Below are 24801 nucleotides of genomic sequence, written 5' to 3' on the forward strand. Positions count from 1 at the left end.
GTTATAGTTGCGGTTCAACAGTATATTTAGTATTTGACTTGTAAACTAGAAATCTAGTCTCCAAAGACCTATTTTTTTTAACAAACTTAGCGCTTAAGACCAAGACGTGGTTGACCTGCTAATTTGGATATTATTTCAAAATTCTTAAAATTATTTATTAAATTAACAATGTGTACTTTATAAAGTACATTCGTCCGTTATTCTTAGTGTTAATTGGTCCTTTATAAAGACGCGAGGGCTCAGGAGGTTAAAGTTCAAATCTAATGCGATTTAGTTCTTTATTTATGTATGTAAAGTACGGTTTAGTTTACGTTTCAATGCTTAAGATAGGTCGCCTGGGTACTTTCTTTTATTTACCTACCACATTTATTACAGCTGGCGAGGACCTCGACTATCACAGCCAGACATCTAAATATCCAGCTTGAATGACCTGCGGTGGACCAGACTTCAAAAGGGAATCAAACGACGCCCTTATTTAGCAGTTTTTAGGGTTCCGTACAAAAAACGGAACCATTCAAAAGTGAAAAGTCAAAAGTCAAAATACCATTATTCAATTTAGGCTATAACAAGCACTTATGAATGTCAAAAAAAATCTAGCACCGGTTCGGAAAAACCTCTGTTGAGAAGAATCCGGCAAGAAACTCAACGAGGTATATTTTTTTTAAACAGATTTACAAATTATTAAATGCTATCTAGATACATCACAAGTATTTAACACAATTTTTAACACAGTAGGTTCGCTATTTGAAGGGATCGCTAATGCGGATTGGAATTATTTCCAAATATCCCTGTCCATGATATAATCATTAACTTTCATCATTTTAGGGTCACTCATGCGTCTGTCTGTCAGTCTGTCCGTCTGTCTGTCACAGCCAATTTGCTCCTAATCTACTGGACCAAATCAGGTGAAATTTGGTAGGATGGAGTACTCCTATGACCCGAACACAGATGTGCAAAGTAAATCAGTAGTAGTTTCTTTTTGAATAAGGGTCATTTTCGGGGGACAAATTAGGAAATTAAAAAAAAGTTTTGCAAACCTCACTGTGTCATATATCAAGTAAAAGGGCTCGTTATAAGGATCTCAAATATCATCATCATGTCTGCCGAAAGACGTCCACTGCTGGGCATAGGCCTTCCCCCAAGGCTCTCCACTCAGACCGGTCTTATGCTTTCCACATCCAACGCGATCCCGCGATCTTAACCAGGTCGTCGCTCCATCTGGTTGGAGGCCTGCCGACAGCTCGTCTCCCGGTCCGCGGACGCCATTCCAGAACCTTCTGACCCCATCGGCCATCAGTCCTGCGAGCAATATTAAAATATACAATATTAAAAAGGTTAGGAAAGCACTGGTCTAAAACATACTGTCGATACCCTATTATTACTATAGATAAAACTCCAATTAAAACTAGACTTTTCAAAGATATTAAACCACAATATCCCAGCAGCTCCCATAATCCTAAAACCTTTAGCTCATACAATTTCACCAGGCTCTTAGGAAGTACAGACGAACAGGCATTTGCGTAAATTGTGTGTTGTTACGCCCGTCGTAAACCAAACCTCTGAGTTACGCCGGCCGTTTATTTCAGTTGCCCCTCGTTAATGCGTTACGCATTTGAAGCCGGACTTATGGTACAGTCAGCGTTAAACAGTAGAGAACGTATAACATTTTGAAATGTGCTACGTCTATCGCAAAACTATTTCGGATTATTTAACCGCATGGTTTAACCAGTTTGAATGATTCTTTGACCTCAAAAGTAATAAACGGAAGCCTTATATAGGACCAATAAATCCTACTAGTATTATAAATGCGAAAATTTGTGAGTGAGAGAGTGACTATGATTATTACTCCTTCACGCTGAAACGGCTGGATGAAATTTGATATTTTCCGATATTCCCACGGGATAGGGATAAAATCTCGAAACAACGACCGCTGGGCTAAGAATCATGAACTTTGACATGATTGTTTTTAATGTAACGTCAACGAATCCCGAAATTTCAATTTGGCTGCTGGATCTAATGATTTACGTGCGCGAAGCCGCGTAGACACTAGTCAATAATATAAATTAAATTCTCTCCTTGTTGAGTCACTTTGTTGTCCACCTGTCCGTCGTTTGTTTATCCGTCTGTCAAGACCCATTATCTCAGGAACGCATGGAGACATCAAACTGAAGTTAGTATCAAATAAAACTGTGTAGTATATTACGAGTATTATCTTTGTAGCGGTCCGCGAGGGACACCAACGCTGCTGACTGAAAATCAGCGCTGGGTGTTTATTAACGCTTCAGCTTATGCTGAGCCAATGTCCGATTCATAATGCCCGCCCTGATCACACGTACCGAGTAGAGTGGCGAGAGAGTGTCCTCGGCCGAGTGCTCGGTTCGTGTGTACTATGTGACGAGTACTCGGCCGAGCAAAAGGGCGAGCGAGCCACTCGGACCCTGGTTTGTTTACTAGGCCGAGTGCCCCCCCGCAACTCCTCTCAGCATACCCCGCGCCGACTCGCTCGCCACTCGGCAGGCATGAACTCGTTCACTCGCCACTCGCCAGTCAGTAGCGTCGTCGTAGCGAGCGGCCGCGCAACCGCGTATTGGCCACTGTCACCAGGAAAATCAAAATGCGTGTAAACACCTACTCGCCCACCCTATTCTCTCGGCTGAGTACCAATTTGCTGTCTCGCCATGCTACTCAGTACGTGTGATCAGGGCATAACTGTAATCAAACATACTTTCCTACGTCTTGTCTATTTTGTACTTAATACTATTGTAGTGTCTTGTGTTTTGAATAAATGTATTTTCTTTCTTTCTCAAATACTCAAGTCTGCTACCCCCGTTACCGAAAAACCTACACTGTACTTCCGGCTCTCCTAAAAACTTAAAATTTTGTATCGACATAGCTCTTATACCGCAATAAATTAGAAAAATCTCTAAATTTTATTTTTTACGTCTGTCTGTTTATATTAGTAACCATCTCAAATGACGCCACGGTGCGTACATTACATTAAATAATAATAATAGTAATAAATCCATTTATTTCAGGCAACTTGGCCCATACAATAAATACCTTACAGACTAACATACATATAATCAATAATATTTAAAACTGATTTAAAACTAGTTAGGTGACAAATCGGCGTCACCCTGTTCAGTCGCCGTTCGTTGTTTAGTACGAGTACTTGTATATCATCAAAAGTAGATAGCCGTACCAAACAGGTCAATCTAATCGCAAGAAATAAGTGAAAACGATTTAGAAAATAAAAACCATAACAATCAATGCAAGTTAAACAAAAGCTTGTAAAACAGTCTAATTGTTAACCTTAATTAAACATGATTGGTTATTTGGAAAATACAAACTGAAGTTTGTATTTTCGATATGGTTTCACGGGATACCCGTAAAAGTAACAAATTTGGAGTTGAAATACAAAAAGACTCCAAAACCAATCATGATTTGATTGCTTAGTAGCGACATCTATTGTCTGGGTGAGCAGTTGGTTGCGAAATAATGTTGACGTCTCTCGATGAGAGCGAAACATAGATGTCGCTAGTGCTGCTGCATAAGTAGCGTAGTAGAAATAAGCAACCTGAGATATGTATGCGTAGGAAAAATTCGTGTCTAAATTCCTGTCCAGCGGTGGTGTAGGGGTTATAGCACGCAGCACGGATTGCTGAGGACCTGGGTTCGATTCCCAGCGCTGGTCTCTTTTTCTGGTTTTTCTGTGCATCCATGTCTCAGTTTGTATTTTCGACTTAATTAAACAGTTAAACACGGTTAAAAAAACATTCACTTTCTAACCTGAAAACAAACCTAACTAAACAATAACAAAAAGACTCATTTCCTGCCGCCGTCAACTAAATATTTATGATTTACGACCGTCTACCGCCCGATAACTGGATTATCTTAAACCTACAATCCTCGGGATCCCGAAGACTCCCGAAGCCTCCCGACGGCACCCGACTGCGACTTAATCTTTATTGGCCAGACGGAAATCTTTTAAGGCCTACTTTATTCGAATTACTAGCTTTTGCTCGGTGCTTTTCTTGTATTTTTTAAACTGGTTCGCGCTGGAGCAGATGCGATTTATTTCGACTTTAAACAGATCGACGTACAGTTGGCTGCAGAGGAATTTTGTGGCTTAGCCACGTAAAATTCACTTTTCCGAAATGTGCACTGTTTTAAAAGGAGCGCTTTGGCCTGATGTTACTGTTCCTTAGAGAAAGTTTAATTGTTTGAGTTCCATTATCCTACTAATAATTATCATCATCATCCCAGCCTATATACGTCCCACTGCTGGGCACAGGCCTCCTTTCAGAACAAGAGGGCTTGGGCAATAGTTCCCACGCGGGCCCAGTGCGGATTGGGAACTTCACACACACCATTGAATTGCTTCGCAGGTTTGTACAGGTTCCTCACGATGCTTTCCTTCACCGCAAAGCTCGTGGTAAATTTCAAATGTAATTCCGCACATGAATTACGAAAAACTCAGAGGTGCGAGCCGGGGTTTGAACCCACGACCCTCAACTAATACTAATAATTATAAATGTGAAAATTTGTAAGTCTTTTACTCAATCACGAGTAAACAGCTGGACGGTTTTTGATGAAAATTGCCACATAGGCAGACTATGACTTGGCTAGGATAAAGAATACTTTTTATCCCAATCAAGTGTTCTGTGGGATCAAATTGACTAAAATAAACAAAATCTAAAATCCACAAGAATGAGGTCACAGGTGGAATGTGGTTTTATTTGAGTCGACATTCATTTGACACGTGTCTTTACTTCGGTTTACTAATGTATCGGCGAAAATTATTTAGCAAATTATTAACTCCCCAACTATTTATCCCATATTTTTATTTAGGCGAAATGTTATTTCCCAACTCAACGTTTCGCACTGATATCATTTCCCAACTAATGATCGATAAATTATTATTATGCAAATATTACCTGGATTTTTTTTAAGATGTCATTTATGTTTTCGTCAAATGTATTGATTGGCATACCTTAATTTAGAAACTTATTGAATGGCATCCAACCACTTTTCTAGTGTCATTTATCCTGGCTGCTATAAAAAAAAACCTAACATCGAAGGCTAAGGCGGGAGCTACGCCTAGCTTTCTGAACCTAAACTATCCAAGTCGCTTCTGTTCCGAACCGTCTTGCTCGCTCGCTTCGCTCGCTCGCACAAATCAAATTGAAGTATATCTTTGCAATGTATGCAATATGATTGGCTTAGGCAAATAAAAAATTGCCCAAATGTTATTTGACAATTTCTTATTTGCCTAAGCCAATCATTTGCTACATAATTATTTGCCACATAAATGTGTGATGAAGTAAAATTTTGCAATGTAAAAATGTTGCGAAATAAAAAAAATGCGAAGTAAAGTTATGCCAAATATTAGTTTGCCAAATGAAACTTTGGCGAAAGGTTGGTTGATAAGTGAAATTTGGCGAAACATATTTCGCCGAAAAGGCAGTACACCCTTTACTTCATGTAGAAGTCATTGGAGTGTCTGCCAAATTAGATCAGCTAATAGGAATGTCCTGAACGGTAGTAATTTGATAAAATTTTGCCCAAAAGTAGATACGTTATGATATGGGCTAGAACGTAATAATTTTATCCCGGTTAAGTGTTTCAGAGGTATAAATATTATATTATTCTGCTTTTTGTTTTTAATCACTTTTATTTTCCAATGTTGTTTGTTTTTTTATTAGCAAAACGATTGCGCAATGGCTTTTTTTATCTTATTTTTGTGACTCAATTGTTGACGCACAAACAGAATTTGTTATTTCCAACAGATAGGTAGAAGGATCTTTCAAGTTTGTTATAATCGAAGGTCTCCGAGTGCCCCGGGCTGGGCTTTAATCTAGATGGAACCGAGACATGACAGCTGGACAGCTTGTGATTGGATTAAAGCATTTTCCATAAGTATTTTGCGGATAATTTAATATTTCATTCGAAACCAGATAGAAATGTTTTGAGCATAAAACACGATTTCGTTGTTACACGTGAATTTTTAAAAATAAAGATCCAAATTTATAAATGAAAAAGACCAAGATTAGAAGATTTATAGACGACCGGATGCCCAAGTGGTTAGAGAGACTGACTATGAAGCTTGAGGTCCCGGGTTCGATTCCCAGCCGGGGCAGATATTTCTATGAATAATGCGAATGTTTGCTCTCGGGTCTTGGATGTTTAATAAGTATGTTTATCCGTTGCCTAGTATCCACAGAGTACAAGCTTTGCTTAGTTTGGGACTAGGTCAATTGGTGTCAAGTGTCCAATGATAATATTTTTTTACCAGGGGTATTGCAGATGCGTTGCCAACCTAGAGGCCTGGGATACCTCAAGTGCCAGTATTTTCACCGGCTGTCTTACTCTCCACGCCGAAACACAACAGTGCAAGCACTGCTGCTTCACGGCAGGATTAGCGAGCAAGATGGTGGTAGCAATCCGGGCGGAGCTTGCACAAGGTCCTACCACCTGCGAACCAAAATAATCCTTTTATAACTCATATTCCCTAATTTTTTTTTTTTTTATTTTTTTATTCGACTGGATGTCAAACGAGCAAATGGGTCTCCTGGTGGTAAGAGATCACCACCGCCCATAAACATCTGCAACACCAGGGATATTGCAGATGCGTTGCCAACCTAGAGGCCTAAGATGGGATACCTCAAGTGCCAGTAATTTCACCGGCTGTCCTAATGATTATCACCCCTACTTACTACCCCTACCCCTACTTGTAACTAAAATTCGCCCACAAATTATGGAAACTCGACTTCCTATTAGGTACCCTTAAATATTAGATCCCCGTAAATCCAATAGGACAGCAATATCTACCTATTCCTTTATTCACGGCCGCAAACGAGCCTGATAGGGCCGGCTCCGAACCCGGGCCCTTCCGGTCATCGATCACAACACTATGCTGCTGTAGCTTGACCTTATTTTTTTCCGATCGCGGCAAAAAATGTGCCGAAGAAAATGTGTTTCGTTTTCTAGGGATATTTAGGTCAGTTTTTAAGATACGAAAGATTCAAATGTAATTTTTGACATACAGCGAAGGAGCAAAACGATGCGCGCTGGAGCGATGATCTTGTCTGCTCGTACGCAGGTTACTGGAAGCTAATTTCTGTCTGAAGTTAAATAATGTACGAAATTACATTTAAAATTTACCACGAGCTTGACTATGAATGAAAACATCTATAGGGATACGTTCGCCTTTGTATATTATTATCCTGTGTTTACGCCACTGCGTTGCACAGGAGTCACAATTATAAACCTTATTGTTTGTTTACGTTAACTTCATTTAGCTTTGTATAGTTTCTTACCCAATCCCACTACCTACACATCACGACATACATTCGCTAAACCAATAACAACACACGCATATCACGACATACATCTCTCATCCAATCACAAGCGCCACTCATGCATACGTCACACATTCTTTGCTAACACTTTACACGTACTCAAGCACTCACCTTTCATCTTCCACACACACAACAATTAATTTGTAAATGAATTCAAAGTTTATTAAATTGTAAAAAACCTAAATTTGCTTTTACTGAAAGTAAGCTAAATTCACCTTGTTCCTATACTGAACAAATTGGCGACCGTGACAGGACCTGCAGCAATAATTATAGGATTCTGAGGTCTTGAAGTTCTAAGTCATTGTTCCTGAGCGACTATTGAGGCTACGTGTACGCCGTACAGTATCAAGATATCTGGACAAAGATCGATCGTCCAGAGCAATCAGCTGGGTCTACTGCGTGCATCGTGCCACCAGAACTGAAAGTTTCGTTCTGGAAACGCCCACCTCAACGGACCACGCCTACGCCGCGGACAGCAGCATCAGCACCTAGTGCCACTAACGCGCACTACCTATTAATGTGTCTACATCTGCCTGCCTGCCCTATCAAGTGAGCCCGTTCCTATCTTGTCTTTCTTTCCTTTTAATTTGTGTAATTTGCGAGTCCAATTTCTCGAACGTTCTAGGTTGTTTTTTCTTTTCTATCTAGCACTTTGCACTTGCTTAACAATACGCCACAGTTGCAGTCTACGTACATAAGGCAAACAAAAAAACCCAAATTTCTAAATCAGTTTCATCAAATTCATTTTTTGTTAATCGATTTAGCTGTTTATGTTCCTTCGTGCTTGTACACAACCTTTCTTCTATTCCGTGCAGTAAATACCTACTTAACTATAATTTTGTAATAAATTCCCTCTAAAATAAAATAAAATAAAATATAGTTACTTTAGTTTACATTCCGAGGTCCCTAATTTACATACCTTTTATACGTATGTAGTTACGTACTAAGTATACCTAATTATCTTAAATACTTAAACAATATCCAAGTCAAATAATATCTTAAATCGCCCTTTTCGCCATTGTTGCATCAGTTGCTTAGCTTTTTACAATTCTGCATTCCAGTGGCCCATCTGCTTCGCTTGCATTTCATCTACGCGTGTTATCAAGTACCTATCGCCAGCCGCTTGCCGCATCTCCCCGTGCGCCCGCGCCTGGCTGATAAGAAACCGGTCTCGGGCTGCCGGCCGCTGCCCGGCGACGAACAGCTGATCTATTGAAGCGAGGAGCGTATTGTATTCTATTAATTACTTACCTATTATTTGTGCTTGTTTATCTCGATAGTTTATCGCCATGCCGTCCGACGGTAAACAAGATGAAAAACTAAAATTAAAACGTAGTTCTATTAAGGGACGATTAACAAAATTTAAAAACTATTTGGACACAGTAACTACACTAGAAAATATTTGCCCTTTGGAAATTAATAAATTGTCGATGAAATTGTCGAGATTGCAAGCGTTATACTCTGACTTCGATGAGGTGCAAGGCCAAATAGAGATCCTAGAAGAATCTGACCAAGCTGAAGAATTAAATGTGCGCGACTCAATTGAACACGAATTCGATACTTGCATTTCTATCGCTCAAGATTTTATTGAGACTAATTCCCCTGTAAAGGAACAAAATTCCCCGCAGCGGCCTAGCAGTGCCGCTTCGTCTTACAAATCACAATGTGAGCATGATAACTGTGACACTCTCGGTTTTCGATTGCCAGTTATTAAAATTCCCAATTTTGATGGCTCGTGCTTTAAATGGCTCGAATTTAAGGAAACCTATATTTCTTTGGTTCACGAGAACAATAAAATTAAAAATATTCATAAGTTCCATTATCTTCTCTCTTATTTAGAGGGAGAAGCTGCTCGTGTTTTATGCAACTTAGAAGTCACTGGCGCAAACTATTCTGAGGCTTGGCAACTACTTACCAAACGATACGACAACAAGCGTCAATTAATTAATAATCATTTAAAGGCTCTGTTTGGCGTTGACTCGGTGCGAGAGACTGACAAGTCCCTTCGTTTTATAGTGGATCATGTCACAAAAAACTTGCGGGCTCTCTGCACACTAGGGCTGCCCACTAATCAATGGGATGCCCTAATCATTTATATGATCGCCACTAAGTTAGATAACAGTACTTGTCTTAAATGGGAAGAACATAGAACTAATCTGCCCGAAATTCCTTCTTTAGAACAATTTTTCGATTTTCTTAAGAACCGTGCCAATGTTTTAGAAACAGTAAACAGACAAAGGCACGACAAGTCCAAAATGCTACTACCGACCCCCCAACCCAAGGTACAAACCAAGGCATTTGCTCTGACGACTAAGTCGAAATCACCTCCTGCGTCAGTTGTTGGATGCTTGGTGTGCAATGGTCCTCATCGCCTATATGAATGCGCAACATTCAAGGCTAAGTCCCCAGAGGATAGGGTGTCGTTCGCATCGACCTTAAATTTATGTGTAAATTGCTTAAGGGTGGGTCATAATGTTCAGACTTGTAGGTTGCCAGGTTCTTGCCGCTCTTGTAAACAAAAACACAACACTCTGTTGCATGTACCAGCCCAACACGAAGTACCTGGTTCCGGTGCAAATCAGTTTCACAGCTTGGCAGCTATGACTGATTCCGATGTCTTGTTGTGCACGGCCCAAGTTAACATATCAAATTTTAATACAAATGAAACGTTAACGGTACGGGCATTGCTTGACAGCGGGAGCCAGTCTACCTTTATAACTGAAGATGTTCAACAACGTTTAAACTTAACTTGCCAGCCTTCAAATGTCAGTATAGCCGGACTATCGGATGCACCTCTGACTATTGATGTAAAGCGCTGTGCGCTACACTTACAGTCGTTGAATGATCCCTTTAATGTCAACATGTCTTGCCTAGTAATACCCAAAATTGCCGATAAGATACCTAAAGCTACTCTCGACGTAAGTCGCTATGATTTTTCTAACTTTAAACTAGCAGACCCCACATTCTATGAGACATCTTCTATCGATATGCTTATTGGTGCTGACCTATTTTGGGACCTGATCGGTTCCCATCAGCATTCCCTAGGAACAAATAATCCCATTCTTCAAAGCTCCAAATTGGGATGGCTCATTTCTGGTCCACTACCTATCCTAAATACCTATTCACCTAATACAAAAGAAAATAATAAAACTATAAAATGTAATTTCCTAACTAAAGAACCTAACCTATCGACAATTAACTATGCACTAGAGAAATTCTGGGAACTAGAAAACATCCCACAATCTCATCCATATTCCCAAGAAGAAAGCCTATGCGAACAGCACTATTTATCTAATACCTACCGCCTTGATACGGGCCGTTTCTGCGTGGGTCTTCCACTTCGAGAAGAAAAGGATTGCTTAGGTGACTCGTACTTTTTAGCAAAAAAGAGATTTCTAAGCCTTGAAGCTCGGTTTAAAAGGCAACCGGAATTGAAAAGGCTTTATGTCGATTTTATTCACGAGTACGCTGAACTCGGTCACCTTGAGGAACCACCCATACACAGGCCCGCTACCGCCTATTTCCTTCCACACCATCCAGTGATTAGGACCAAAAGTGAGTCTACCCAATTACGGGTCGTGTTCGATGCATCGGCGCGCAGTTCTTCCGGTTTCTCAGTCAATGACTTACAAATGGTTGGGCCGGTCGTACAAGACTCCCTATTTAACATTCTTTTACGTTTCCGACAATATAAATATATAATTTCCGGGGACGTGGAAAAAATGTACCGCCAGGTCCGCATAAGAGAGTCCGACCGCGATATGCAACTTATTCTGTGGCGTGACAATGAAAATGAACCTCTTCGCACACTGCGACTAAATACCGTTACATATGGGTTTGCAAGCGCTAGTTTTCTCTCTACGAGGTGCATCTGGCAGCTGGGTGAGGAGTGTAAGGACCCCTCTATTAAAACAATCATTCAAAATGATTTTTATTGCGATGATTTACTGTCCGGGGCGGAAACGGAGGAAAGTTTAAAGTATATACAACGTCAAGTCTCGAATGAGCTCTCCAAGGGTTGCTTCCATCTCAGGAAGTACAGGTCAAATCTACCAACTCTCTTTGATGATTGTTCGCTGCCTGAAAAGGGAAATCTCCTAATAAGTAACTCTACTAATACTCTGGGCATAGGTTGGTCTCCATCTTCCGATAACTTACTATTCCAAATAGATTATTCCCCCGACTCTACCATTACTAAAAGGTCAATACTGTCCTCCACTTTTAAAATTTTTGACCCTCTTGGGCTACTAGCTTTATGCACAATTAAGCCTAAGATTTTACTTCAAGAGCTTTGGTCACTAAAGTTAGACTGGGACGATGAAGTTCCCGATGCGATTAAAAAGAGTTGGCAAGGTTTTAGTCTAGGCATAAGTTCACTCTCTTCACTTGAAATACCAAGAAGAGTGTTATTAAATAATTCCATTTTTATAGAGATGCATTGTTTTTGTGATGCTTCCGAGAAAGCCTTTGGTTCATGCATTTATTTACGATCAAAGGATACTGAAGGAAACGTTGAAACAAATTTATTATGTGCCAAATCTCGCGTTGCACCTCTAAAAGCTACCACGATTCCACGTCTTGAGCTTTGTGCTGCACTTTTAGGTGCTCAATTAACTACCGCCGCTACTCAAGCTCTACGTTTGCACATTAATCGTCATATTTATTGGTCGGACTCTAAGGTTGTTCTCGGTTGGCTTCAGTCGGCTAACAAAACAAAAACTTTTGTCGCCAATAGAGTAGCCGCTATTCACGAGCTCTCTGATCCTAGTCACTGGCGGTATGTACCTACAGGAGAAAACCCAGCCGACCTGTGTTCTCGTGGCATCGAGCCCCAACAGGTCGCACACGCTGATTTGTGGTGGCATGGACCTCTATTTCTTATGCAGTCTGAAGCTTATTGGCCCACTTTTCCACACTCTACCGTCGTCGAGTTACCTGAACTGAAAGCGTTCCCCGCTTTGGTGGCGGAGCCTGCACCATCGGTAGCATTTATTGACGTTACCAAATTTTCAAAATTAAACAGACTACAAAGAGTAAGTGCTAGAGCACTTAGATTTATATATAACTGTCGAAACCCTAATAACAAACTTATAGGTATACTGACGGTCGACGAGCTTCAGGGTGCTTTAAGCTTTCTGATTAAAACAGCCCAGCTAGAGTCCTTTCCCAATGAAATAGCATGCCTAGAGTCTAAACGACCCTTGCCGACTAAGTCAAATTTACTTTCACTTAATGCTTTTATAGATGAATGTCAGCTACTCCGTGTCGGTGGTAGAATCGACAAATCAAATCATCCCTATAATAAGAGGCATCCTATTTTACTGGATAGTAAGCATCATTTGACTAAATTATTGTTCAGATTTGAACATGAACGCCTAATGCACGCACCTCCCCAACTACTACTTACCTCCATACGTGACCAATACTGGCCGTTAGGAGGCCGCAAGCTAGCCCGACTTATTTATAATCATTGTGTCCGGTGCCGCAGATATAATGCTAAATCAATGACTAATATAATGGGCAACTTGCCCGTTGAGCGGGTAGAGCCAGATTTCCCATTTAAGGCTGTCGCCACTGATTTTGCCGGTCCATTTTTAATTACCGATCGTAAGGGTCGAGGATGTAAAATAACAAAATGTTATTTGTGTATTTTTGTATGCCTTAGGTATAAATGCCTCCACTTAGAGCCAGTAAGTGAGTTAAGTAGAGACGCTTTTATTTTAACTTTAAAGCGTTTCATCGCGCGTAGGGGGTTGCCAAACTTAATATACTGCGACAATGCAACTAACTACGTTGCTGCAGCCAAAGAAATAAAGGCATTTTTTGAATTCAACAACGAATACTTTTCTGACTTTGCAGCTCAACGAGGCATAGAGTTCAGGTTCTCCCCTGTATACGCTCCTAGCTTCAATGGTTTGGCCGAAAGTAGTATAAAATCCGCTAAGCTCCATCTTCGTCGAATATTAGGGCAAACTCATTTAACGTTCGAGGAATTGGCTTCTCTTTTTGCACAAATTGAAGCCATCCTCAACTCCCGACCCCTTTGTCCTCTCAGCCCATCACCCAACGATTTTCAACCCCTTACCCCGGCTCACTTTTTAATCGGCAGGCCGCTCACATCATTGCCATCGCCAAGCTTCGGAGACTCCAATTCTTCGCGTCTCAACAGATTCCAGCGCCTCGAAGAACTGCGGAACCATTTCTGGAGGCGATGGTCAAATGAATTTATTGCTGAACTTCAGCAGCGCAGGAAGTGGCGCGTCAAGTGCAGAGATTTACGCATAGATGACTTGGTACTCATTAAAGACGAAACCCCGCCGCTCTACTGGCGCCTTGGTAGAGTCAGCAAGCTATTTCCTGGAAGCGACGGGATTCCACGCGTTGCCGATGTCAAGACAGCCCGCGGGACTATACGCAGGGCACTCAATCGGCTGTGTTTGCTGCCAACAGACTGCTCATCTTGAAAGCTTTTGCCGGAGCTTTCAAGGGCCGGGACGATGTTTACGCCACTGCGTTGCACAGGAGTCACAATTATAAACCTTATTGTTTGTTTACGTTAACTTCATTTAGCTTTGTATAGTTTCTTACCCAATCCCACTACCTACACATCACGACATACATTCGCTAAACCAATAACAACACACGCATATCACGACATACATCTCTCATCCAATCACAAGCGCCACTCATGCATACGTCACACATTCTTTGCTAACACTTTACACGTACTCAAGCACTCACCTTTCATCTTCCACACACACAACAATTGATTTGTAAATTAATTCAAAGTTTATTAAAATTGTAAAAAACCTAAATTTGCTTTTACTGAAAGTAAGCTAAATTCACCTTGTTCCTATACTGAACACCTGTGTTCTGTTATTTTCAGGTGACTGCACTATGAGTACTAAACAACGGATAAACATCCCATCATATAAAATATTTATATATAAAGTAGGGATGTTTATCCGTTGTTTAGTACTCATAGTGCAGTCACCTGCAAATACATCCCTGTATTTCTTTTATTATTATTTTTTCTTTAATTGTATAATATAGTTTTTAAATATTTTATTTGTAAATATATTTTTATGAAAAAAATGACTTTCTGCCAAGTTTCTTGCGGCGCATTCTTCTTGGCAATGATGGTCTTTCCGAAAGCGCTGGTAGTTTAAAAAAATGACGTGTAAAAGTGCCCATTGCGGCCTATTTACTGAATAAATCATTTGAATTTTGAATTTTTGAATTTGATTTGAAATATCTGCCACGACGGAGCCTGCAAAAATATTTGACACGTCCTTACCGGCCCTTGAAATACAGTTGAATCAGATATTTATGCTCACTTTGATGTGTCAGACATTGCTGCTGACTGGTGCATGTACAAGCTTTGCTTAGTTTGGGACTAGGTCAATTTGCGTTAATTGTCCCATGATTTTTTTTTTTTTGCGGAAGTTGGTGCAAAACCGCCTTGGTGTCGTTTTAGTTTCTTGTCATCAAGTGCCTAGAGCCAGGCTACATCGCGATACTTGTGATCCTCCAATACACGTGTCCACCAATCAGTGCGTTTTTCCGCTAACTTTTCCCAATCAAGGTGGTCAATTTCGAAAGTGGCTATGTCAGGCCTGTGGACGAACATGTCGCTCTCTCATCAGTCTAGTCAGTCACCAAAACGTTGTGCACAGGCAATACGCCAAAATTCGTCGGAAACAGACGCGTACCTAGGCCTGATTGATTGATTTGTTTATTTATATATGTAATGAAAAGGATCGATATTTTTTCATCCTAATGAAGCTTTACAATTAAAGTAAACAACATGTTCGTACAATAGTCATGTGTGTTGAAAACGGATTAGGTACTTATTGAAGCTCCAAAAATCCCTTCCCTAAACCAGCACTTTGGCGTACCATCCACATTAGTATTCCGGCTTGTTGTTTTTAAACAATTTACATATTTATCCCTGCTTGTTACTTTTTGTTAGTGGTTTTTTGGTGGTGGTGGTGGAATTTATTTATTTATTTCATGGTCACTTATAATTTAATTCAATCTATTTTTATTTACGTAAAGGTAAGTGGTTTATTTATTTATTTTATTTCTTTATATATTTGTGCATCGTTCCGTGAGTCACAGACGGTTCTGGCGGAAAATCAGCGCTGTGGCGTTTAACGCCTCAACATAATGCTGAGTCAGCGGCCGTTTATGTTACTATTTTCATGTGTTTTCATGTATTTTTTTTTGGTTTATTTGTGTTTAATTGTGTAAATTTTATTGTATTTGTGTGTCTTCCGTATTAGTAAATAAATATCTTCTTTCTTTATTTTTTTATTTCTTAAAAGCCTCTGCGTCTATTTGGAATCCTATCAACCCACGAATGTAATAACCCCTTAGCCAATTCTAATCGTTGACTGGAGGATATTGCTTAGAATCAACTTCACGCTCCCCTGCCCCGTCGGGTTTAACCGAATCTACCCGATTCATAATATTTCATTTTTTATTATTACGTAACACCGAATATTTGGGTCATGTGGAGATATTGCCTATGGATTCAATAAATACCTCGTAAGTACTTATACAGTGTGTTACTACCAGCCAGGCTTTTTTGAGGGAGGTTAAAGTAACGTACTTCTGAAAATAACCATGAAATTAATTTAATTAATAAATTAAAATTCAGATTTTGTTAATTATATTTATACCTTGATGAGTTTCTTGCCGGATTCTTCTCAACAGAGGTTTTTCCGAACCGGTGGTAGATTTTTTATGACATTCGTGCTTGTTATAGCCTAAATTGAATAAGGATATTTTGACTTTGACTTTCACTTTGAATCCACGACCTTCGGCTTGAGAGGCAATAGTCCACCACGGCTTCTAGGAGCATATCACAACAATAAATAACGTTGAAGCCTATTTTCTCGCCAATCACATAAGTGAGCTAACGCTGCAGATGTCTTCCATGTTTCCTCACAAAACTTGTTACCAACTCTACACTCCCCGAGGGTCCATCGCAACGGACCCCCAAACGAAAGGCGGCAAGTACAACTTTAATAAGTTCTACAAAACTTTTTTCTTCATTAACAGTTCTAAATTGAGCAGAACCAAATTTACGAAACGACTTCGTTTTGCTGACATAATTGAGTGAAATACGAGTTGTACCCTCTAGTTCTGACGCTCGCGATTCAAAAGCAAGATTTAATCAAACGTAAAAGAGGACTCTTAATTTTGTTTGTAAATAACCTAACCATTAAAATTTCATTTTTAATACAAGATTTTTTGCAGACTGTACTTTTTGTTGACTGTACTTGCATTGTCACCTGAATTACATTTGTATATCAAATTTCAAGTCGATGCTATTAACCGTTGAAGAGTTCTGTCCTGCGGAGATGATCCTGGCTGACTACCAGGGTGGCACTACTAGATTAATGTATTGTCACGCGATTTACAAGTCAAGTCAATCTGACTACTGGAAGTTGGTCAAATTTAACTTGCAAGATTTGATAACAGACAGACATAGGGACTGGTGAAACTAAATAAAAGCTTGTGAAAGTAAATCATCATCATCATATCAGCCGTAAGACCCCTCCCCCGTTTGACCTCCAGTAGCTTCGGTTGGGAGCGGCCTGCATCCACCCTGAACTTGCAGCTTTTGCCAGGTCATCCGTCCACCTTGTCCTTGGACGTCCTACGTTGCGCTAGTCGATCCACGGTCTCCATTCGAGAACAACCAAAGGAAAAATAAATAGAAACTGAAAATTTAGCTTACATTTAATATTGAAGGTATAATTTTAAATACTAATTAATCTCGAAACCGCGAGTGAGAAGCGCGAACGAAGTATTCTCGATACAGCTTGAGCAATAGTGCTTTTGTAGGCACGTCTGTCCGGCTATTTTCTTCTACAAGTTGCATTTCCCAAAAAAAAACCTAAGGTTAACAAGGAAGCTGAACTATTCCAAAAATCTTTTTGTGCGGGGCACGCAAAATTGAAAAAGTATTCACGAGACCACAAAGACCTACCTGCGCGACCTCAACTATTTGGGGCTGGGTCACCTTTTCAATGATACCCGGCTAGGGCGGGACCAAATCGCCGAATCGAGAAATCCAAAGAAAGACCTTTAACGGCGCGACCCTTTCTGCACCGTACCCTTTCAATGATAACCCTTTATTAGGATAGTTGGGTCCGGCTTAGTTGCCGAATTCAAAAATGTGGAATATAACAGTTTGCCCTTGGGAATATGAGTATTATGAACTACTAGTGTCATCTTTGTAAAAGGATGTAGAGTTGGAATAACATTTCATGCCGAAGTTATTACGCACTTTTTTTGGAATTACCGTCAAACTAATTCATGTACCAGAATGGAACCTTTGTGCTACTAATACCATGTTAACATCCCATACTTTTGTCAAGGAAATCATAGTGAATTTGATTATTAAAAGGTTCCCTGGTACATGGATCAGTTTGTTCGACAGCACATCTGTACATACCCAATTTATTCTGTAAGGTAGTAATCATCATCACCCGGAAGACGTCCACTGCTGAACAAAGGCCTCGCCCTTAAAACGCCACAGTTAATGACAACTCAACACTTTCACGTGTGGCCCGCAACTCTTGTGATGTCATCAGTTCTCCTAGTAGAAGACCAGCCAACGCTTCGTCTTCCGGTTTTTGGTCCCTACTCCCTACTCTAGGACCTTCCTCCAGTTCCTCCCCTTACTTTTATCCGTTCTTCGAGCGATGTAGTCCGCCCATTGTCACTTTAACTTGCATATTCTTCTAGCTAATATAGGACTTTTTACAAGCATTTATTTAGTTTCACCTGTCCCGTTGTCTGTTTGTCTGTCTGTAATCAAATCTTGCAAGTTAAATTCGACCAACTTTCAGTAGTTGGATTGACTTGAAATTTGGTATACTTATGTAAATTGCGCGACAATACAATGATCTGGTAGTCACATCCTGGTAGTCCAGCCAGGATCGTCTCCGCAGGACGGAACTCTTCAACGGTTAATGGTATCGACTTGAAATTTGGTATGCAAATGTAGTTTGGGTGGCAATGCAAGTACAGCTGGCAGAAAAAGCTTGTATTAAAAAAACTTATTTCAAGCAAGATTTAGACTAAGTAACCATTAAGCTTTTGGATTTTGAAGGCAAGCTTGGACATAACTGCATTAAAAATATTTCGATAGCTTGCAGCCAAACAAAACCAATATCTCTATTCGCCGAATCTTGCCCCGATTCGGCCTTGCTCTACGCACTAGTTCTAGGCTTTGACGAAATAATATTAGTGGTCGATTGCCGAATGCAAATACGACCCCGACATATGAGGCACTTTATTGTACACGGGGGCTGATAACCTTTACTCAGAGATGCGGGTTTTAGAAGATTGGGTTTTAGGGTTGGAGGAAAAGTTGTGAATATTTGAAAAATGTATTACCTATTGTGATTCACGTAGCTACACTTGAGTTGAAATTTGACTTATACTAAATATTGTGTTGTACTTTTGATGCTGACTGTACAAACAAATAATAGATTACATTGAGACACACAACATAGGTGAACTTGTCACATAAAGGAATCTCTTCCAGTAAACTTTAGAAAACTGTCAGAAGTCGTTCGAACGAACAGAAACAAGAATAGATTTCGTTCAAAGTTTGCTGTTGGATCAGAGTTTATTTGTAGCGTACGGTAAATATAGAGTTGTTGCGTAAGGTAGATTTTTGAACTGAAATAGTGTTTAATCATTTTTTGGGTTCCGTAGCCAAAAGGGACCCTTATAGTTTCGCCATGTCTGTCTGTCTGTCCGTCCGCGGCTTTGCTCAGGGACTATCAATGCTAGAAAGCTGTAATTTTGTACGAGTATATATGTCGACTATGCCGACAAAATGGTATAATAAAAAAAAGTGCAAATTTTCATTAAAATCGTGCGTCCCCCCCCCCTCTAAAATCTAAACCGGTGGGTAGGTTTTCTTGAGAATTATAAATAGTTTAAGAGTAAATAGCAGCCTAAGATATAAAATATATAACTAAACTTGGAATATTCCGTACATAATACGAATAATGCGATATTATCCTTAGAAAAATAATATTTTTTAGTAAAGGGTTCCGTAACCCTATTTCGGGCGTGTCCGACACGCTCTTGGCCGGTTTTACTTTTATTTTCACAATAAAATCATCGAACTGAAATCTATGTTGTAAATAGACTCGATATTATTATCTCGCAGATGAATAATTTATTTATTTTTCGATTTGGCCAAAAAGTTATTTGCCAGGCACTATCTAAAGCAGAGTTTAGAGTTGTATGAAATAACGTGCAAGTTGCATTACATTGCGAGACCGTAAAGCCAACGAGTTCGTAGTGGTCAATCGAGCGCCGCAATGTAATGCAACTTGCACGATTTTTCTTGCGAGTGTAAACTCGGCTTTATAAAGGACTGAGCCATCTGTGGAAGTTAACGAAAATCAAGAAAACAACGATGTAGATTTTAATAAAATTGCCTAACGCATTTGTAATCACAATCGTTTTCACCACTTCTTTTTGTCTCTCCTTATAAAACGAGGTTAGAAAGAGATGGCGAATGCGATCGCGAACGTCAGCGCGCTAGACATTATACGTTCACGGGATATCAAAGTTCTAATTCGTCAAACCATCAGAATTACAAAGTCATCTTCTCCTCATCCCCTCTTGTTCTCATGAAACCAAACCAAATGGAATCAGCGCAAGTTTCACCGGGCAGAGGGGCTACTACGAAACTCGAAAATCGAAGTTCGTATCACACTGTCCCTTTCTCTCGCGTTTTAAATGACATAAGCGTGAGCGGACGGCAACACACGAATTTTGATTTTCGAATTTCGTAGTAGCCCTGCAGGTCAATAAGGAACGACGGACACGGGGCCGATTTGGAAGTCTGCTCGACGAAACTAACCCATACGGACGGACCGAGTATTTAATTTTTCTTAATTGTGACATACGTTGATGATTTCGTATTGAATTAGTAGTTATTAAATAGATTAAAATTGGGTAGCGTCTGAGGTAAAAATCTATACTTATAAAAGAGTAACTTTACAGAATGACCGACAGACCTTTGACAACGTAAACCACTGGAGCTAGAAACTTGAGGCTTGGCACAAATATTTCTTAAGGGTCAAGTTCAAGTGCAGCAGATTATAGCTTGGTAGCCAATACGGTTGATTACAATAAACATAATTTCTACGGGATGACACTGCGATCGATCTTTAAAATACAACACAACGCAATTACATTGGCTCTTTACTGAACATCGCAATACTCGTATAATAAGCAGTACAGTTTTTTTTGTACTTATACGTGGAGAAAAACTTTCAATGAACCCAAATCTCTCTAGAGCAATCTCTTCAAGGCAGCCTTAACAATAGAAAAAAGGTAAGGAATAGATTTAACAATGCTTTGCTCTTGATCACGAAGCTGGTAAATTCGTCTAAACATCGTGACTTCATTAAAGGTATTTAACCTATTCGTGCTAGACCACGGTAGACTGTATAGCAAATAAATGTGTTTTATGTGATTTATGTTTTTCCTATCACCTGGTTCCCAAATTACTCCGCTCAGGACAGAAGGCACGGCCACCCCAACCCTGAAAGCACCCAATTTCGGCATATTGCATAAAGGGAGTGATTTAGAATTCCGCACCAGAAACGCTCTCAATGTAACCTGATGAGGCTAACTCGATATGGATAATGCTTGGCATCCAATCCATTGATTGCTGGATCCGGCCAGTTACAGGGGTTAGTTGGTTTAGCTAATAGCGATTCTGTTTATTCATCGTGTTCTCTTATAAGTTGATTAACAGATGGGAGTCTTTTCAAGTTGGACTCGTCGATTCAACTGTATTTGCTTAGATACACAAGTATGAAATGCTTTAAAATACTACAGGAGCAACCTAATAGCTTATAGCTCGGAAATTGAATTGGACACTCCCTTAGCTGGTTTTTAGAAGTAAGTAACAAATTATGCAACGTGTGACATCAATAACACATATTTTTTTTATTAACGATGGCTTTAACGATTGTGAACCGTTTTAGGTACCCTTTCTCTTTTTTGAAATTGTGGATTAAATATGGTTTTTCCTGTTCAGAATCAAGAGCACAATCGATTCCGATCGTTTAAAAAAATGTCCCCATTTTTTTCATACAATTTTTTTTGAGTCAGTTCTGTCAGGCCCATACTGAGTGTATGAAAAAAACGTCTCAAAACTGTCATTTTTTTGGGGACATTTTTTTAAACTATCGGAATCGATTGTGCTCTTAATATTTTCCAAAATTTAAAAAAACTAAAGGGTACACTTTTTTTTGACAACGCTCTTTATCGAAAAAATATAACAATTACCTTTACTAATGGAGTTATTATTTTTATTTTATTTTCTCTGGCAACAATGTAATGCAAACATTTATTTGACGTTTCAGAGAGGCAGCAAATGTTAGTGTAAGTTGTTAGCTTTGTTACCGATACATTGCGTGCCGAATTAATTTGTATTTTTTTTAACTAGAAATATTAATGTACGTTCATTAGGGCTTATACTTTCAGCCCTTAAAATATATGTTCTTATGGAAGTCGCACGTGTATAATAACTACAATACTCGTGTTAGAATCCGGAATACGAAAATTCGCTGAAGAATTAAAGACACCGAATGACAGAATCTATTGATTGCGTTGACATAAAAGTCTTGTTATATTAATATCAGCTCGATACCTCCACAAGTCCCTGAGGAAAAAGGTCTTGACAGACGAACTGATAGACAGATAAAAGGAAAACAAAGTGATCCAATAAGACTTCCGTTTTATTCCTTTTGTAGAACGAAACCCTAAAACAAATATAATATTCGTTATTTTTATCCAATCTATGCACACGTTGTAGAAATAGCTGGCTCACACTCTTGTTTATTTAGTACTAACGATTCCATAACAGTTTCGTTAAACCTTTCGGCTTAACCGATACATTAAGCAGCACGATAACGTAAAAAATACATTACAGCACTCCAACTTTATGTTATTTTAGGTAAATTGAACGCTGAATTTCCTGCGAAACGGTACAATGCCGCAGTAACGAAGGTAGCCCCTCGGGGAGAGCTCAGCGCTTGCAAAGTCAATAGACACAAGGTTCGAGCCGGCGGAATGTTAGTCACTTTTTACCAAAATTTCACCGCAATATCTAGATCTAATTTTCAAGGTAGAATAGCGACTATGTACCAAAAGACGCAGTGTTGGCCGGTCTAACACAAGATGGAACAATATCGCAAGAGTGACTCGAGTGACGACAACGAACTGCAAGACGAAGCATGGCAAACCTCCCTTAGATGCACTGACGACATCGAGATACTTGTGGGCAACCGGTGGCTGCGAGTGATGGATTGGCATTCATTGTGGCGTTCTCTGGGCCATTGTTCAGCAGTGAACGTCTTCTAGATGATGATGATGCGATAATAGGTTATCCTAAGGGAGGGGTGGGGGCTCTGTTCAATTGTGGATGTCTTTTGGTTGATGTTGATGACTTTTCAGGGTTAACCACGGTAGCCTGGTGGTTAGCTTTATGATTTTTAAGCTGAACTTCTAAATCTTCTCTGACCTCTGAATTTTTGGGGATTTTGTTTGATATTACACTCAAACCATAAGCTTTTTGGTAACGGTTCATAGTTCTTTCTATCCGTGGGTAAAACTGTGCGTTTTTTTTTAGTTATCTAAGTTGGTTAGGTTATTCAATTTGTAGATAACGAACCGAAGTATCTGCAGGTATCACAAATAAAATATTTTCCTTAAACTGAGCGAAACCTATACATTTATAATAATTTTTGTAAAATCTAGCCAGAACTTTGTCCTATTTACTTCCCGTTATTTGTCCTCGCTCGCAGCTAATCGAATTCCAAAATACATAAAAGGGGACGTCAAAATTTAAACAATAGATTTTTTTGGCATTCCGAACGCCGATAAACAATCGAATTAACAGAAAAGGGCGTTATTTTTTCGACAAGAATTCAATTAGTTGTGATTCTGTTCAAATATTTAACCTTCGTCTTTCGGCTTCGGAGCTCGGCGTCAAACGATCGCGTTTGTTGTTTCAAGGTATCACGACCCTTCAGACAGTCGTTGGGAAAGTTTAACTGGTTGTAATAACTGAAATAATAACTAGCAACCCTCCGTAGCTTTGTATGGGCGTAACTGCGCAAAAAGAAGTTAAAACAAAAGAAAATTTAAGAGCTTTGGAATACCGCGGTTCTTAAACGCGTCATCGGCGATGTTCGCTCGTTTTTCTTTCCATAGCCTCTTGAACCCTCGCATACTTTATACGAAACCAATTAGCACTAATAGGTAATAACGGCCGAATGTACTTTATAAAGTACAAATTGTTCATTGAAAATAGAACATGAAACTACCGTGAGACTCACTCATATTAAATGATTATTGTAACGGATAACTCACGTCTTAAACCGAGTTTAGCTCGACATGTTTCGGGCTATTTCGTAGCCGAAACAAAACAAACAAAGCGAAACATGTCGATCTAAACTCGGTTTAAGACGTGAGTTATCCGTTACAATGTCATTTAATATTGAAAAAAGAATTTAAATAATTTTGAAATAATATCTTAAATAACTATGCTGGTGGGCCACGTCTAGTTCTCAAGTACAACGTCTGATAAAAAATAGTTAGGACTCCAAAGGATAGAGCAGTCATATAGGTACAACTTGCGTGAGTATCGCGATTGTATGGATACAAACGCGTTGGCGGCGCGTTTAAAAAACGCAGTATACAAGGTGGGCCCTGTAACAGGAGCAAAAAATTAAACCACAGCTTCCACTCTTCATCTTGAGCTAATTTATTTCTACAACTTTTGAAAATAACTTGTATTATGATTTTAATTATAGTTTAGAGTTTAATTAGACAAGCAATGTATTGCGAAATCCGTCATTTTGTTACATGACAGGCGATATCATTTAGGCTTTTGGATGCCGTACATTGAAAATACCATTTAATTTGTTTGGAATAAACACAATGATAAAATTAGGTAAGTACTTAATTTTTGAAAGTTGCAGAACTAAAAGTAGTTTCATTTGAGTGGCAGAACCTGTGTTTTAATTTTTTGCTCCTGTTACAGGGCCCACCCGGTATCATCATATCATATCATATCATGGGACACTTGACACCAATTGACCTAGTCCCAAACTAAGCAAAGCTTGTACTATGGATACTAGGCAACGGATAGACATACTTATATAGATAAATACAAACATCCAAGACCCGAGAACAAACATTCGTGTTATTCACACAAATATCTGCCCCGGCCGGGATTCGAACCCAGGACCTCAAGCTTCGTAGTCAGGTTCTCTAACCACTTAGCCATCCGGTCGTCGGTATATAGGCCCTAATATCGATTGCCGTGGGAATTGAGTAAAGTTGTGGATTTCCAATTCGACTACTAGGTGTAATATTT

General features: G+C 39.5%; 1 protein-coding gene and 1 pseudogene across 1 annotated transcript; both read left to right on the forward strand.

Annotated features, from left to right (window-relative positions):
- LOC141426295 (neuroligin-1-like) overlaps positions 1-24801 on the forward strand; it is a 232649-nt pseudogene that overhangs the window by 79026 nt on the left and 128822 nt on the right.
- LOC141426292 (uncharacterized) lies at positions 7236-14176 on the forward strand. Its single transcript, XM_074085138.1, has 2 exons — positions 7236-7910; positions 8423-14176. The coding sequence occupies exon 2, from the start codon at positions 8651-8653 to the stop codon at positions 13823-13825; it is 5175 nt and encodes a 1724-aa protein (XP_073941239.1). The 5' UTR covers positions 7236-7910; positions 8423-8650; the 3' UTR covers positions 13826-14176.

Source organism: Choristoneura fumiferana, chromosome 3 (assembly GCF_025370935.1).
Source record: "Choristoneura fumiferana chromosome 3, NRCan_CFum_1, whole genome shotgun sequence".
In the NCBI taxonomy this organism is placed as follows: domain Eukaryota; kingdom Metazoa; phylum Arthropoda; class Insecta; order Lepidoptera; family Tortricidae; genus Choristoneura; species Choristoneura fumiferana.

What these genes read in the sequence shown, in the direction of transcription:
- LOC141426292 (XM_074085138.1), top strand. Translation starts at nt 8,651, where the DNA reads ATGCCGTCCGACGGTAAACAAGATGAAAAACTAAAATTAAAACGTAGT.